General features: G+C 32.0%; 1 protein-coding gene, 2 long non-coding RNA genes and 1 pseudogene across 5 annotated transcripts; 1 reads left to right on the top strand and 3 right to left on the bottom strand.

The window, feature by feature from the left end:
- Positions 1–737: 737 nt before the first annotated feature.
- Positions 738–4,389, bottom strand: LOC104732494 (uncharacterized). 2 transcript variants are annotated; one of them, XR_015582633.1, is made up of 3 exons: positions 4,066–4,363; positions 3,260–3,606; positions 738–807 (listed from the first exon to the last, which is right to left on the bottom strand). It is a non-coding gene; the product is annotated as an uncharacterized LOC104732494 (long non-coding RNA). The 2 variants fall into 2 exon arrangements; XR_758868.3 differs by lacking the exon at positions 738–807 and having other exon boundaries at positions 3,255–3,606; positions 4,066–4,389.
- A 1,210-nt stretch (positions 4,390–5,599) lies between these two features.
- On the bottom strand, positions 5,600–7,456 carry LOC104732485 (uncharacterized). Its single transcript, XR_758866.3, has 6 exons — positions 7,067–7,456; positions 6,945–6,980; positions 6,807–6,835; positions 6,672–6,721; positions 6,461–6,539; positions 5,600–5,893 (listed from the first exon to the last, which is right to left on the bottom strand). It is a non-coding gene; the product is annotated as an uncharacterized LOC104732485 (long non-coding RNA).
- A 6,796-nt stretch (positions 7,457–14,252) lies between these two features.
- LOC104732474 (uncharacterized) lies at positions 14,253–15,506 on the top strand. Its single transcript, XM_010452028.3, has one exon. The coding sequence runs from the start codon at positions 14,295–14,297 to the stop codon at positions 15,393–15,395; it is 1,101 nt and encodes a 366-aa protein (XP_010450330.1). The 5' UTR covers positions 14,253–14,294; the 3' UTR covers positions 15,396–15,506.
- Positions 15,507–15,988: 482 nt separating this feature from the next.
- LOC104732465 (alcohol dehydrogenase class-3-like) lies at positions 15,989–18,173 on the bottom strand (annotated as a pseudogene). The gene is made up of 6 exons (XR_015582595.1): positions 18,023–18,173; positions 17,550–17,882; positions 17,103–17,275; positions 16,840–16,992; positions 16,582–16,745; positions 15,989–16,493 (listed from the first exon to the last, which is right to left on the bottom strand). The product of XR_015582595.1 is annotated as an alcohol dehydrogenase class-3-like (transcript).
- Positions 18,174–18,407: the final 234 nt, after the last annotated feature.

The raw sequence follows: 18,407 nt of genomic DNA, 5'->3' as shown, positions 1-18,407 counted from the left end.
CATTTTTTCTACACCAATAACCTATTGGATAGTTTATTATTTAAAGTTAGAATAACATAAAACATAAAGACATAGACAAGGATCACCACAAAAAGACACCCAAAAAGAAGTATACAACATTTTAGTCGTCATTCATATAGGGTTTTTAATCCACAAAGATTGCTGAGGATGAGAACTTAAATTTTTCACATTACCAATTTCATCAAATTGCAAGCTTAAAAAGTTATTTATTGAGCTGAGATAAAATTTAATATATTTATTAGATGATGACCTATTTAATTTCCTCTACGCCAAAAATTATTTAACTTCAGTCAAAAACTATTTATTAGATGATCTGTTTAATTTTCATAGACAAAAAAAACCACAACTTATACTACATTGAACAAAATATGGGATTGGATATTTTAAGAAGAAACTTTTCTCATAAACAATTTCTTCAAACTACAAGCTTAAAAGAATTATTAATTTGAGCTTTGAGCTGAGATTTGAATTAATATATCTATTAGATGACTGCTTAATTTCGTTTACTTCAATCAAAAAATTATGTACAAACTGACCAACTATTTATTAAAAGAACCATATACATAAAAAAATATGGGTGTATAATTTCTTCAAATTCAATTCTTAGCAATAACATTCATTTTGAAACAAAAACAATAATTCTAAAACATAAATCAACATGATTTACGTTATTCAAAAAAAAAGACATAAGAATTTTGTTTTCAACACATATGAATCGAATTAAGTAAATAAACAAACAAATTTTAGCCAAAAATGGACCCAGACTTCGTCAATAAATAACGACCCCTTGCGAGAAAACAAGATTTACTTTTAACTTTGCATAACATGTTGACATTTGACATCACAAACATTTGACATCTGTCCATATAACATTTGACAACTGTTTTCATTTACTTCTTTACTATTTAACGACATCAATTTTTAAAAATCTCATCTTTTCTCAACATAACATCTTCGCTAAATAATAAAGATGTTTCTGAAACTATTTGTATTTGGGGGTTATAGGTAACTACTTCCGTTCATGTTTCTGAGATGAAATAGGAAATTGAGTCGTGGTGTTGTCTGGTGAATACCTCTTTATTTTGCTTGCATATTTGACCAATCAATTCCCCTCTGTTTTTCTCCTCTGATTGTATGTGTATAAATTCATATTTGAATTCCACATAATTCAAAAAGCTACGAAAAGAATAAAGTTTAAGTTTCCCAAAACTCCTTATAATTTTACCTCTATCAATATTTTTCTCTCTAAATCTATAGATCATCATTTACCTGTTTGCATATTTTTTTGCCGAAATTTATAGCATCAAAGTGATAAACCTGCCTATATTTTTCATTTTTCCACAGAAATTGGCGTCGTGAATTCATCTATTTGATTGGTCACCAATGAATTCATGATCAAACATATGTGGTGATCTTTTGTTTATTGAATTTCTTTCCGAAAACTATTTCATGATATGAGTTTTCCAAAGCCATTTGATTTTAGTCAGTTCTTCCAATTTCAGTTTTCTATTTTTCTTACACAATTTAGTTAATTGTTTTTTTTTTCTATTTGATATCTAATTTCTTTTCAAAGTATCATTATTTGGGTTATATTGTGTATGAACTTCTTTGCAGCTCAGCCAATTTTGTTCTTTTATTTTTTATTTATATGGTGGATTGTGGTACATATTTGTCACTAGATCTGTGAGATATTGCAGTTGAAACCATATTAGATTCATGTTTCGATTTTGTCTTCCATTTTTTCTACACCAATAACCTGTTGGATAGTTTATTATTTAAAGTTAAAAGAACATAAAAAATAAAGACATAGACAAGAATCACCACAAAAAGACACCTAAAAAGAAGTATACAACATTCATACAGAGATTTTAATCCACAAAGATTGTTGAGGATGAAAACTTAAATTTTTCACATTACCAATTTCCCCAAAAATAATATAATGACATATATTTTTGATTTTAATTTTATGATTGATTATAATTTTACCTTTTCTACATTTTGAGATCCATTTTACTATATTCAAAATGAATAATTATAATATATATATTATCCAATTATAATGGAATATTTGTTGATTGTTATGTGGATGCTAAAAATGTCTTATTATGTGGATACTATATTTATTCTAAAATCAAGTCCACATGGACGATGCGTTATACACGTCCACCAAAAACAACTTATGTTTTGGTGAAGTAGTCATTGTTAACTATTAAACAATGTTAACCTCATTTCATCATATCCCCAAAAAACTTAAGCATGAAATTGTTCATCATATCATATCCTAAACACTAAATCAGAAACCTCTGAGCCCTAAGCCCTAAACCCTAAACCTCTAAGCCCTAAACCCTAAACCCTAAAGCCTAAATTCTAAACTATAAACCTTAACCTTAGACCATAATAATAATCATAAATTTATTTTCATAGCAATTTTAACAAATGTAGCCAAATATGAAGATCTTTTACTAGAAAACATGAAATTGATCCACCCCAACCTATAAACCCTGAACCTTAAATTAGGCCAAATTTTTGACTACTTACATTACATTCTTTCTAAATTTTCAAATTTATTGATATTGTTCGCAATTATGTAGATGGTTAACATAACCATGCATAGATGAATACTTATTTTGGATGACCAGACAAAAACAATATGAATACCTAATTAATCAAACAACTTGTGGTTTGGTAAAGTAGTCATGGTTAACTATCAATCGATTTTAACCTTTCATGTCCATAAAATCAAGTCCACATGGATGAGTTATACACGTCCACAAAAAATTACTTGTGTTTTGGTGAAGTAGTCATTGTTAACTATCAAACAATTTTAACCTCATCATATCCCCTAAAAATCTAAGCATGAAGCCGTTCATTATATCCTATACCACTACAGGAAATAAAGGTTTTCTTAGCATCTGAAAACCGCTATCTAACGGTACAACAGCGATGTAGAAACCGCTATGTCTGCTCCCGTTATAATAGGTCTGACACTTTACATAGCGGTTTTCGTAACTGCTATCGACATATTTGATAACATAGCGTTATTTTATATGCAATATTTAAATAGACAATAGCGCTTATTATTTACTGTTAATATATTGAATTATAGCATTTTTATAATACATATACAGTTTTGTATTTATATAAAATTGTATTTATACATACTACTTACTATATTTATACTGTATCTATACAAGCTGTATGTATTTTTAATTTGATTGTTTGCTAATTAAAAAATAACAATATTTATTGATATTATTAACAGTTATTTTACAATAAGTAATTTTACAAAGATAGTACATAATTTTTTATATATACATTTTACACTAATCCTATTGGGATTATTTGTCTTCAATTGTTTTGTGGGTTCTTATCATAAAAACACATTATGATTTTTGTTTTATTGTATAATTTTGTTACAAAAAAACTAAGACAAAAAACACATCTACAGGTTTTTCTTCTTAATCGAAACATCTTGAATAGCTCGTTGAGTCGTTTCTCAACTTTTGTGGTCACCTCCGTTCCAGTATTTCACTAGCCTTCTTGGTTGCACATCTCCTTCTCTTCACAAGGCTCTTGTGCTGCGTCCTGGAAGAGATAATAGTCAGAACCAGAACTCAATAGTTTTTGCCGAACAAAAACCAGAAAATTCTCAAATCAGATAAACAGATCTTAGCGCAAAGAAACTCTTTTTAGGAAAGGGGTGGGAATTCGAATCAAGAAACAGATAAACGTATAATGAATAATCTTAAACCGAATTCAAAGGCCTAAACTTTTCTATAATCAACAGCTCTAATCACTGAAACAACAAACCAACAAAAAACACAATTACCAAATCCGTAACAAAAATTTCCTAAATCTCATCAATTGCATTCATCCATTAACTTGCTCTACACATCAAAACACTAAGAACATTAAACCCCTAAAATATGAAAGCAAATGGATTACCCTAAAAGAGCATATTGATTAGCTCTACGGCCATAGAAGCGAAGAAGTAAGATTTACTTAAATATAGACACAAGTTTGTTAAGCAAAGAGTAAACAAACCATCAGATTTATGGAAACAAAGAAAGAAGGTGAAAAGTCTCCGTAGCTTGAATGGTTTCCCGTTGATGTTTCCAATGAGTCTGAGTTGCTCCGGTCAACGGTTGTCGGATCCATTTCAAGAAGATGGCTGCGGTGTGGGTTGGTCGAAGTCCATCGAGATATAAGCAAATCTTGATTCAAAAGTCAAAAGTTTTTGCTCGTTTGGTTTTTGGTTCTGTTGTAGTGTGAAAGAGATGACTAGAGGAGTATGAAAGAAACAAAGGGAAGAAGTGAAGAAAAGAAAAAGAATTAAAAGGTTAAATTTGCGTACGTTAGATTTATTTTAATCGACGGTTCCTATTACAAGCAAGGTGATCCTAATTTTACTGGCTTAGCCAATAAAACAATAAAGAGAGGTTGAGAATTTGTATTCCTTGGATTCACTCGCATCCTACGGTTCTGGATTACGCCACGTCAGCTATCTGAGTGATCTATTTCCATTAGCTCTCGTTTTTTGTATATTTCTTATCACATTTTAATCATTTTTTCTTAATTTAAAATGTTTAAAAATACTATTAACAAATGGAAAAATGTGTTACAATAATAAGATTGTGATCATAATATTTTTTTAACAAAGATTTAATTTGTAAGTTAAAATTTCTTACAATCAAAATCATAAAGCATAATGTAAACTATTGATGAAAGAATACTTACAACTAACCAATTTTAATAATTAATTTGTATATTATAAATTTGTAATATTATATATTCCTATTGTATGCTATTATTATTACAATTTTTCTTTTACATTTGATGTTACTAATTTATAAAAAATGAAATATATTTCAAGATTGAACTCTAAAGTCTAAAGTCCAAACCCTAAATTCTATACCCTAAACCCTTTAGGGTATAGGAATTAGGATTCAATTTTAAAACACATTTCACTATTTTCAATGAAAACAATAAAATGTAAATAAAACATAATTTGTTTTTCAAAAAACATAATTTGTTTTTCGAAAAACATTAAAAACTAGCGTGAATTTATAGATCTTATATTACATATTCATAAATCCATAAAATACTATTATAATTTTATTGTTAATAGAATTAGAAAAGTTTTATTCTTAATTGATAAATAGTAAAATATGTATGATATATTTTTTTTTTTTGCATTTTGTTATCTTAATTGATAAATAGTAAAATATGTTGAAAGATTAAACCCTAAATGGTTTTAGGGTATAGAGTTCAATCTTAAAACATATTTTTAGTATTTATAAATTAAGAAAAAATGAAAAATAAAAATAAAAACTTTAATATATTTGATTATTTAATTATGTAAAATTAACAAATGAATTTAAACGTTTGAGGATATTAATTGATTAGGTATAATTAACAAATGAGTGTATGAGAATTTTTTATATAAAAATTAATGTTTTATTTGTAGTTATAATTATGTATTGAGTATTTTTAGTATATATGTATATATATATTTGTAGTTTTTTAAATCATATATTTGTTGTTTTGATTATTTGTTTATAGCAATGACAGAGTGAAAGAGGGAATACCTTATGATATTAAAACCATAGAAAATCATTACAGAAACATAAACTCATTTTCTGACATAGACCAAAGTATATTTGATTTCTAAATTTGGTCTCCACACACTCGTACTACCAATCTTGGAAACTTCTACCTAGACCTGGCTTCAATTGTTTTTTTCTCTCGTTAGATTCACTTCGTCATGAACCTCCCTCTCTTGCTCAAACACGTAATCTAACTCGAGTTCTTGAAACCATCTAATGCAAAGCCTAAGCCTTTTTACATAGTCCATCGTATTCTCACATCTCTCCTGCAAAGAAAAGCAAAAACATAAATCCAAAAGTAACAGTTATGCTTGGCCTTTCAATGAATCTTACTTCATCAGATTTAGCAACTATAATCTCAAGCAGCAAAATCAGCACTTATGTATAGCCAACCAAACAAAGAAAAGGAAAAATGCTGCAAACTGCTTACAGCCATGGATAATCAGATAAGCTATGCAATAACAATTGCGATTTTGACTATACGAAACGAGTTACAGCTTTGAATAAGCTCTCCGGTTGAATTAGAGAAGACACATTGGCATCTATACTCTATACATGTCCTTGCTTTGGTGAACAGAGACGATTCATACGCAAGTGACTTATGATCTTAGTTGAAACATGAGCAAAAAGATACAAGTCACTTTTTAATAGAGATTCTACTCATGAAATTTCTCATCTTACAACTCCACGGAGAATCTAAAAGACATGTCATCACTTCTAATCAACAAGCGTTCTTACAATGGCAAGTCTGATAAGTGATAAGAAAGAATCAAGTCCGAAACTCAAAACAAAATTAGATCTCTAATCCTGCAACCATAGAAGATTAGAGATACCTTAAATGACACAAGCTCTCTCAAACCCATGCCCTGTCCACATCACAACAAAACAACCACAGCTCCAGCAACGAGTAAACTGTATACAATTTGTGATAAAGAGTTTAAGGATCTGACACTCAAATAACAATGACAGTCAACTCAGAAACAACAAACACGAGAAAGAATGTAAACAAACAAACAAACAAACAGTAAGAAAATAACAGCTTACAAAGTAAAAACAAGCGCCAGCAGCATTAATCTTGAAGATTTGAAGACTAACTGCAAAAAGAAATCGACAAACCCTTAAAACCGAAATCTCTAATTGATTATTGACCAAACTTTAAAAAATCAAAATCGCACATACCTATTAGTTATTCGAAGTGCCAAATCAAACTGCAAGACAAGAACAGTCAAATACATATCAATTAGAAACCGATTACACTGAATATATCGCCTATTTACGAAAACCTCAAAATCGAAATCTCAGATTAAACACGAATACCTTTTAAGTTTTGACTGAAGTCTCATCGAGCTCTTACTGCAAAAAAGAAAAGAAAAAAAAAAAAAAGTAATCGATTGAAAGCTTAAATCTTTGCAAATAACCAAAGCCAAACACAATTTCACCTTCAATGTCAAATTCGATTACACCATTCGATTTACCGATGTAGATGGCGACGATTAAGAGGAACGAGATTGCGAGTGGAATATCAAGAAAGAGATCGAAAACAAGACTGAGACTGAGAGGGCACGATACGGAGATCGACAGAGATAGAGATTGAAAGTAAGAGGAACGGGACTGTGATTGAGAGATCGAAACTGAGATGATCGAGAGTTGTAGGAAAGAAAAAATTGAAAGAGACAGAGTTGTCAAATGGGAAAAAGAAACCCAAAGTGCTTCCTTGTTTTCGACCTCATAAATTTTTATTTTTTTCCTTGGTCAAATTTTTTTGGAGCAAATTAAACTTTTCATTTTCCCGTTTATTCCTACGATAATGTTTTACTATCATATTTGCTATCATAAAACCTAAAACTAAGCGCCACTATAAAATGTTTTCGCCCCTATTCTACCATAGCGTTTGTTTTTCCGTAAACGCTATGTAAATTTTCTCAAAATTCAACTATAGCATAAACATTAAAAACGCTATTTTATACTGCTATTAATAGCCTTATTTCATGTAGTGTACTAAACCTCAAACCCTAAACCCTAAACCTCTAAACCCTAAACCCTAAACCCTAAACCCTTAAATCTTAAATCCTAAACCCTAGAGTTAAAATCATAAACTTTAGACCTTAACTTTAGATCATAAACCATAATCATAAATTTAATTTCATAGCAATTTTAACAAATGTAGCCAAATCTAAAGATCTTTTACTAGAAAACATAAAATTGACCCACCCCAACCTGTAAACCCTGAACCTTAAATTAGGCTGGATTTTTGACTACTTACATTAAATTCTTTCTAAATTTCTAAATTTATTGATATTGTTCGCAATTATGTGGATGGTTAACATAACCATGCATAGATGAATACTTATTTTGGATAACCAGATAAAAAACAATATGAATACCTAATTAATCAAACAACTTGTGGTTTGGTAAAGTAGTCATGGTTAACTATCAATCGATTTTAATCTTTCATGTCCATAAAATCAAGTCCACATGGATGAGTTATACATGTCCACAAAAAACTACTTGTGTTTTGGTGAAATAGTCATTGTTAACTATCAAAATTTTTTAACCTCATCATATCCCCTAAAAATCTAAGCATGAAGCCGTTCATTATATCCTATACTAAACCTCAAACCCTAAACCCTAAAACTCTAAACCCTGAACCCTGAACCCTAAACCCTAAACTCTAAACCCTAAACTCTAAACCCTAAATCTTAAATCCTAAACCCTAAAGCCTAAATCCTAAACTTTAGACCTTAACCTTAGATCATAAATCATGATCATAAATTTAATTTCATTGATGTTTTAGCCAAATCTGAAGATCTTTTACTAGAAAACATGAAATTGACCTACCCCAACCAATAAATCCTAAACCTTAAATTAGGCCAAATTTTTGACTTCTTGCCTTACATTCTTTATAAATTTCAAATTCATTGATGTTGTTCACTATTATGTGGATGGTTAACATGCATAGATGGATAAAATGCGTTTTTTTCTCTCTGGGCGATTCCTCCGACGAACGCCTTTTTTCTTCCAAATTCTTGTCTCCGATCCATTCTCAGATCAGGAGTTTGTTTCCGTCCACAAAAATCTTCAATTTTCCACTGGGTATTCATGGCGGCGGTTATTTTCTGTCAATTAAAATTGACAGTTTGTCTCTCCCAACTTTTACGGGAGATAACCGTCACAGGAAACCGCCATGGATCAACTATAAATCCACACAATTCCCTCGCTTTTTCACAATCATTCTCCCGATTCTCCTTGATTTTTTCAGTCACCCTGCAAAAATGAGTGATAACATCCGCAAATCCGTTCAAGATCTTACTTTGGGCATAGACGATGCCCCAATCTCGCTTCCACCGGAGTTTCTTTTCCGAGCGATCTCCGTCAATCGCCATACTTTGGTGGTTACACCAGTCAATCCACGGAAGCAAAATCTGCGAGCACTAATACGGCAGATGCCACGAGTCTGGACGAATTCTAGAGGGTGGGAGAGCACAGTTTGGATTCCAGTCCGAAGACTCTCTGAATTTGGTGCTTCGTAGGGGCCCTTGGTCTTTCGGTGACTAGATGGTAACCACCCATCGATGGTATCCTAACATAAGCGAGGCTAACATGAAGATCATACCATTCTGGGTACAAATTCAAGGTATCCCAACTCTTTGCTTAACCAATGATATGTCTAGGTGGGTAGGGAACAAGATAGGATATGTTTCTGAAGTAGATTACAGCTTCTAAGCAATGTTTATATTAATTTTTTAATCCGCAGTATACTTCATGATATTTGTTTGTTATTTTTTAGTTTGTTTTGTTTAGTGTTTGAGATTTTATTTTGATTTTTAATTATTATAACAAAAAAATAAGGGATCTAAATATATAATAAGTCATTTATACGCTATGATTAACTCACATTGTTTCTAATGATTTAATTATTTTACACAATCTTAGTTAAATCAACTTGATTTTATATGTCAAATATTCTAATATTAATAGTGTTAAAAATAATAAAATGAGGATTGAAGCTGTGTTAGCACAAATTTAATGATATTTTTTTAATTCTAACATGTCCTCTTTATAACTCATCTACTATATAACCATATTATATAGTATTTTAAAATATTTTAATTTTACATATTCGTAATATTTTAAAATTTTATTAAGTTTATCTATATATTAATTATAATATTAAAATAAATGTGAATTGAAGTTCTTCTTACGTTAAGATTCAAAGCTCACAGTTATTAGAAAATAAAATGGGAATCAAATTGTTGTTTTCTTTGTTTGCAAATGGTTCAGAGATTGAACATCTTCAAAATACAATAGAAGTGTAGTTAAATATATTATAGTTTCTGTTTGCATATTGATTTTGTTGTAATTTTTTTAGTTGGAAAGAAATGTAAAATATTTAGGAAACAAAATCTGAAGTAATGCTATTATTAGAAAATTTTTAGGGATTAACTTTGTAAATAACTTTTTAAATAAGTACTAATAAAAGGGTAGAACCCAAAATGTACTTTAAAAATGTATATCTACTAGATTTAAACCCGCAGTACACCGCGTGCATATAATTTTTATTATTATTTATATTTTATATTGTATTTGTTATTTAAATATTAGATATTTTGCAAATAGAAGAATAACTAAATTTCCTGCCGTTTGTGCGGTTAAATGTTTATATTACTTTTTAAACCCGTAATATACTTCATGACCATTTGTTTGTTATAATTAGTTTGTTTTGTTTAGTGTTTGAGATTCTATTTTGATTTTTAATTATTATAACAAAAAATAAGGGATTTAAATACATATAAGTCATATTTTTCTTAATGATTTAATTATACTACACAATCTTAGTTAAATAAACTTAATTTATATGTCAAATATTCTAATATTAATAGTGTTGACAAATAATAAAATAAGGATTTAGCCCGTGTTAGCATAAATTTAATAATATTTTATTAATTCTAACATGTTCTTTTTTATAACTCATTTACAATATAACCGTATTGTATAGTATTTTAAACTTTTTAATTTTACATATTCGTAATATTTTAAACTTTTATCAAATTTATATAGATTTATTATAATATTTAAATAAACGTGAATTGAAGTTTTTTTTTACGTTAGAATCAAAGCTAACAGGTTTTGGAAAACAAATTGGAAATCAAATTGTTGTTTTCTTTGTTTGCAAAGGATTAAAAGATAGAATATATTCAGAACACAATAGAAAATGTGTGGTTAAATATATCATAGTTTCTGTTTTCATATTGATTTTGCTGTCATTTTTTTAGTTGAAGTGGAATGTAAAATATTTAGAAAACAAAATCTGAAGTAATACTATTTTTGGAAAATTTTTAGGGATTAACTTTGTAAATAAGTACAAATAAAAGGGTAGAACCTAAAATGTACTTAAAAAATGTATATATAGATAGATTAGTGGAGGGGGTTTTACCGTAACTGAAATGAAATCGAATGAAGATTGTTTCGGATCTTGGTTGGATGTCGAAATCAAAAAATTTGTTAGGTAATTGAAATTTTTTGGTCGGATCTTGGCTCCATGAGGATGGAGAAAAGAAAAGATGCAATGAGAAATTTTGCAAAAGAAATTTTCAGTTACTCTACAAATTATAATCAGAATTTCCAATTTTGTATTACAGAAAAAATATTAAACTATACAAAATTTGATATGAAATTTATATTTACAGAGTTTTTTTCAAGGCAATCTCTTTCATTTTCTTATCTACATAAATCTATACTAAATAAAAGTAGGAGCAACCTTTTAAAAATACAAAAATTTCTATATTATTAAGATTATTTTTTCAAAGAAAAAGTTTAATCTATAGAAATAAAATCTATAGAATAAAATATTACAAATAAATGTAACTTTGCAAATATTAGTTGACATAATAGCGAGTCAATTTTTTAAAAAATAGAAATTTTCTTCATTTTGTGTTTCTAGAAATCGTAAAAAAGTAAAACCCTAAATTATGAACGTATCTTAGTTTCTTATAAATACTTTACATTATATTCATTATCAGATCATGGCTACCTATTTTTTCTTATTTGAATTGTGCTAATTTTTTAAAAATATACATACTAATCCATAGTATTTAATCGTAGGTTGTATGGAATCAACGTCGTGAATTGATACATGGAAATTTAGATGCCGCTTCAACCGGTGAATTTTTAACTTTAATGTTTGATTTTATGTTCGCTATATTTGTTCTAATGGTTTAGTTGTTCGCCAGAAAATTGGATCCAATGTTTTAGGATAATTTTCTAAGGTATGCTCTCATCTCTTCTCAGTTCTCATGATTGGTTATATGTTTTCATATGTGATCATATTAGCTAGCTTCTAAAACGAACAAGAGAGAAAGAAACAAATATATGCATGGTTTACATATATGTTTTTACTTTTACGTTCCACGTGATCTTGAGAAAAAAAGCTAGGATTCATCCTTCAGGTGATCTCTTCTACACTGTAACATGTTTGTTTTTATTATTTAATGGGTGGCTTTTTCCTTTTAATTTTTGTTGGTTAGTTCATGTGATTAACATGTAATCTCTATATAATACGACTACAGTCTACTATTTTGGTATTATGATTCAAGGTTCTAAGATTACAATTAGGTTTTGTGTATTTTAAAGGTCATGGAACAATAGTGTAATCTTCTCCTTAATTACTTGATTTGTAGTCAATATGTGAAAGGTGCATATTGATAGTTGTGATGATTATTTAATAAATAAGAGTTGTTATGTGCTTCTGTATAAACTATTGTTATGTGCAACCGTAAGTCTTTGTAACTTGAGACTAGTTGTGGCAGAGACAGAGTCATCGAAATTTTATCCATCGTGACATATGGGATTTTGAACCGTTGTTGTATGTTGCGTTGTTGCCGTCGTTGCCGTTATTTTGAGTTTGTTCTCCATCAGACTCCATCGAATGAAAAAAAAAAGAAACAAATGACATGGATAAGTAGAGAGACGTGAGCAGAGAGCGAGGACTATTATGCTCCTTGGTTGAGATTATGTGAAGAAAAGAGTAAATCGTGATGGAGACGAGACAGAGAGATGCGGCAGAGGTGGTGAAAACCATTAGCGGGTATGTGACTCATGTTTTGGTTGTGGCAAGTTTTGATGGTGGTGGTGGAGCCAAGACAGGTTAGATCTGAGAAGGGAAAGAGGAAGAAGAGAAAGAAAGTGAAAGGATGATGGAGATAAAGGCTGAGTTTAGTAGCCAAATTTAGGGGTTAGCATAGATATGATGTCTTTTGGGAAATGTAGATATACCGGCATGATATCCAACAAGCCAAGAACCTCAATAGGCATTAAACTGCTAAGTATGGAACATGAACAGTTTCAAGATGGGTTATTGAGGGCATCTTTATGAGGTTATAAGGATGTTCGATTGAGCATGAAAATTTGTGGAGAGACTCATGCTAATATAAGCTCCATAATCAACGGTGGAATTGCAAATTGAATTGTTAGTTTGTGTTTTATTCGAGGGTTGTTATAGAGGCTTTGTATATATGGAATGAACAATGACAAGTTGTATTGTGGGTTGGGCAAACAATCTCGCGTTGAGCTGAAACCTTTTTGGTTAATAGTAAGCTTCTTACTTTGTCTTGCATTGGTCCTTGATTATAATAATCTTCTTACTTTGATTAGGACTTTAGGAGGATGTTAGCTTTCATTGCTTTCACTCTTTCCATTGCATTGCCTGTAAAATTTCTGAGCCACACGGTTTCGTTTTTCATTAGTAGCATATTGAGGATTTAACTCAAGAAAAAATTTCATTGCAAAGGGATCTTGATGCTTCACGTGCGCTGGCAGAATCCTTAGCATTAGAAAATTCTTCGATAACAGACACTTATAACAAGCATATATGTACATACCTTGTGGCATCCTACTATCCTAGAGATAAAAATAAAATATCATTTAAGAGAAAAACAATACTATCAATCCAGTAATTGAAAAATAACTTGAAAACCAAAGAACATAAACAAATGGTAGAGATATGATAAGATAATTTATGTGTGAGATTTATAAAATAATTATAAAGTTTTATATTGTAATTTCGTATGCTTTTATAACACACATTTTTTTTAGGTCTCTGACTTTTAGAGCATTTTTGAAAGAAACAAATTAGGAGAGGGCATGTTTGAAAGCAGATATTAAAAAATAGTTATTACTCAAAAATCGCAAAAATTATAGTATGAAAAAATTGCTTTTTTTTTTTTTTTGTTATTTATTAGATGTATGTTATCATATATCACCAAACACCCATTTATATAACATAAATGATGCTTAATATAAATAAATAAACATTTGTGTTAAAAAAAATCAATACGTTATTATACTGTTGCATACCATCTGTCGTTGTATATTTAAATGATTTTTAAGTTTAAAACATTCTCAAGAAGTCAAGATAATCCATACATGCATATCCGCGCGTAGCGCAGATTAATAACCTAGTAAAGAAATAAAAAGACAATGTATAATTAATAAAAGGTGTACAAAATAAAATAAAACTACACCATAATTACATTGGAAATGAGAAAACTTGGTGGGCAAGCCAGTTCCTCTGTTTTATGTGAACATCTCACCAAGACACCAAACTAGGTTTTTATTTTTTATTTTCTCTCGCAGCCTTTCTCTCGGTAAGAACAACTTATATTCTTAATCATGTTTCTCCTTCTCAACCAGCCCTCAAAGCTACTATGCTTCCGGAGGAAAAGACCTGTACTGGTGAGATCCTCCAGTGGCTTCTCACCAACGTCGCTGCAAACCCCTGCTTGTAATATCACCGACGCTATTCCTTGTGTAGACAGAGCGGATCTAGGAAAACTCGTCATTGCCAATGCTAATGAAACTAGTTGCACTTTTTTGGAAAAGAAGGTGCCAATGGAGTTGGTGAAGAATCCAATGGTAACGATCGGGTCATCCCATGGCTGGATAGCTACATTGAAGGAAGATGGAATACTGCGTCTCCAAGACGATCTAAACCCACATGCATCGTATACAGAACCAAAACACATTCCACTGCCTCCTCTTGTAACTCTGCCTCATTGCCAAACTCAGATCGTCACCAATGTGTCAATGTCCTCATCTTCTCCCGAGGATGAGGACTGTGTTGTGGCTGTCAAGTTCTTGGGACCTCAGCTAAGCTTTTGCAGACCCGCTCAAAGTAACTCGGAGTGGATCAACATCAGAATCGCAAACGCTTGCTTCCACTCCTCCCGTGTCATGTTTTCGGAGAGGCATGGTAAGTTTTGCATACTCGGATCTGGAGGCCATATCATTGCATCATGGGATCTCCTCCACACACACAAGCAAAATCCCAAGTTCCAGAGGTTACGGTTCAAAAACCTTCCCAAGCTGACAAAGACCAAGCGGGAGCTTATGGATTCGTGCTACAAAAGCGAACACTTGGTGGAGTCAAGAACCACCGGTGAGACTTTCTTGGTTAAGTTGTACAGGAAGGCCGTGTGTAGAGGTATGTCGAAATTGAGAACAAAAGTTTTAATGGTGTTCAGGCTAGATGACAAAGGAAATGCTGTATACACTCAAGACATCGGAGATCTCTGCATTATCCTCGCAAAGTCTGAACCTTTTTGTATCTCTATTGGCTCCGGACCCCGCATGTTCTACCCTAACCATGTTGATTTCCAGGATGGTGGCGAAGCCGGATATTTCAATCTTGCCAAATCCACCAGCATTTGTGCTAATTGGGGAGCCTGGACCGGTCACTATGTTCCACCTCAAAATATAGAAAATATAGTTTGAAAATTTGAGTATGAGTTTCAGTCAAGTCTGTCTTTTCTTTTTAAATCTTGAAACATCAAATCTATTTTAATATATTCTATGATATGCATATCCTCTTGGAGAAGTTACATCCCTTTTGAGTCGATGTTCTAGTATTTATTTCTGTCTGTGTGCTTATTGGTGGTGGTGGTTTTATAAGCAAAAAACCGACAGAATAATTATTAGAAAAACAGAGTTTAATAATGCATTTCATGGGAACGGCAGAGATGTTGTTCGATCTGGACTTTGGAGGAGCATTAGGAATCTCAAGGATGGTATTGGTATATGTTATTAATTAGTATAGGTGACAAAGAGTTTGTGGTGAAACAAGTCAGAGAAGATGGAATGTCGTAGAAGTCGAAAGAAGTTACTGGAGGAGTTTTGATATGTGCGTCGAGAGCTAGAGGTAAAGAATGTTGTCTGTTAAACGTGAGTTAATTTGGTTGGTTTGAATACCAACGTGAGTGGAAGCAGAGTTTAATAACCAATGCGGAGAGGGAGTTTCCCAGAGTATAAAGAGTTTTGCTACTAGTGTGACATGGTACAAAAGAGCAATGATAGGGCATTCACCATTCGTACTAAAATACATTTTTATGCCCATTACACAACATATAAGCTTCATATAAAAATTATTTAACACTCACAAGCTATTTATTAAACACTGAGAAAAAAAATGTTAATTACTAATTTGAAAAACCAAACTTCATCTAATACTATCTGTTGTTTTAAATTTTAAATAATATTTTTACTGTAATTATAAATGAAACCGAATGAAAATTGTCTCGGATTTTGGTGGGATGGACAAATGTATTCGTGCTACACCAGAGAGCACTTGGTGAAATTTTCTTGGTTAAGTGGCACAAGAGAACCGCCGAGATCATCAAGGGTGTTGCGAAAATGAGAACAGAAGGTTTAATGGTGTTCAAAATAGAGGAAGAAGGAAATGTGAGGATAGATTTTCTGGATGTTATGAAGATAAAGTATGTTTAAATCGAGGACACATCGAAGGCTCAGATCAAAAGCCTTGTTGATCTCTCCCAAGCTCAGGTGGTGTGTTATGTACTCATCCACTTTTATCTCCTGCATCGTTCGATCGATCAAGTGTGAGAAAGAGAAAGGGAATATCAAGAATTGTTGACTCAAGTTTTAAGTTTTTTTTTTTTCTTACCCTTCTCAAATACTTTTCTACGAGCCAAGGCACTTGGGTTCGACTCTTGAAACCACCAAAAGCTGTTCCTTTCCACACACGGCCAGTCACAAGCTGGAATGGTCGAGTTGATATATCTCTTGTCCTGATGCTGCTACACCCAATATCACCGAAGTTCCCCAAACCTGCAAAGTCATTGTCTTTAGCTCTCTTAACAATATCCTCTAGTCTACAATTTAAAAACAGTTTCTTATGAATGAATGTACATGGATGACTTACCTTGTGACAGCACTCCAATGCAGCTCTCATCACAGAGACATTCCCAATGCACTCAAAGCTGTAGTAAACAGCTCCATCAGTGAGATTGACAATCACTTCCTGAATTGGCTTGTCGTGCTCCTTTGGGTTCACAAATGCGATAACTCCAAACTTGTTTGCAGAAATTCCAACCAAGAAGTCAATTATATGCGTAAAACTCACAAGATTTCCAAAATCACATTCTAACCAAAGCCAGTGTTATCACTTTGACAAGACAAGAAGATATTACCAGTTTCATACTTCTTGCTATCAATATCAATGCCAATGATCCTCGAAGCACCAGCTGGTTTTGCACCCAGCATTAAAAAGTTTGAGGCAAGTCCAACAGTGCCAAGACCAAAAATGGCAACATTTGACCCTGGTTCTACTTTTGCAGTATTCAAAACTGCTCCAAGACCTAATAGGACGCATACACATGATATACTATTAGAGACCATAATGCTCATTTCTATCAGCAAATGCCAAAAAAAAAACTCGAAAAGAAAGAAGAAACGAGCAGGGAGTTAGGTTCCTGTCGTGAAAGAATAGCGAGAATGGTGAAGAACTATGCGGATCAATGTTATCAGTTGATGTTATATTAATATACTAAAACTTAGACTAAGAAAGATTAATGAAGTTCCACAAAGTATAAGGAGATATAGAGAAAGGTGAAGATAGGTCTAAAGTCTTACCAGTGGGAACACCACATCCAAGAAGGCAAACTATATCCAAAGGAGCATGAGAATTGATAGACGGGTTTTCCATTAACCGAGAACCGGGACTTGCGGTCGTTCATCATAACCCCAACACCAGTGGCAGATCGAACCTTGCCACAGAGGTTAGTCTTGCCAGATTTGCAGAACTTGCATTCACGACACTCAGCTTGATAACAAGGGATAACATGATCACCAGGTTGAACCTCTGTTACTCCTTCACCAACACTCTCAAACAACCCTATTCCCAGCAAAACATAAACAACCATCTCAACAACAATAAAGGCTTGTTTGGCTCGTAAGCCACAGCAGCTACGAAATCCAAAATCAGAAAAAGAAAATCAGGGTTTTCAAAACATCAGATTCATGTATCTGGATAGAAAACACTAAAATCAAGGAGGAAGAGAGAGAGAGAGAGATGATGAGGAGGAGGATCGAGTATAAAACAATACCTTTGCATGTGATAATCTGACCTTGACGGAGGAAGAGATCTTTGAGAGATGGAGAAAAAGAGTGAGCAGTGGTGTTGGTGGCCACTATGGTGGTGTGTTGTCGTTTCCTTTTCTTCTCTTCTCATGGGGCTAGAAATGTAATTATCCCAGTCGAGTTGAGTCGGTTCGGGTCAGGTCAGGTCGGGTCAATAATAATAATCGCGTGAGAGTAGTCCGATTTTGATTTGAAGTAGGTCCCGAGACACATACACTGTGGTGTGGTCCAATATAGAAAAGGTCGATGCTCATTTTTTTTAGTTTTTTCTCACCATCTTTTTCAGTCCAATCATGCAAAACATTTATCTGTCATCTCTACGACAATTCTCCTAAGATATTTATTTACTTT

This window comes from Camelina sativa, chromosome 2, assembly GCF_030686135.1.
Source record: "Camelina sativa cultivar CO46 ecotype springtype chromosome 2, ASM3068613v1".
Taxonomy (NCBI): domain Eukaryota; kingdom Viridiplantae; phylum Streptophyta; class Magnoliopsida; order Brassicales; family Brassicaceae; genus Camelina; species Camelina sativa.
Note: the sequence above shows the minus strand (reverse complement) of the source record. Positions and strands in the feature narration are given on the sequence as shown.

Coding starts and splice junctions, on each gene's coding strand:
- LOC104732474 (XM_010452028.3), top strand. CDS start 14,295: ATGTTTCTCCTTCTCAACCAGCCCTCAAAGCTACTATGCTTCCGGAGG.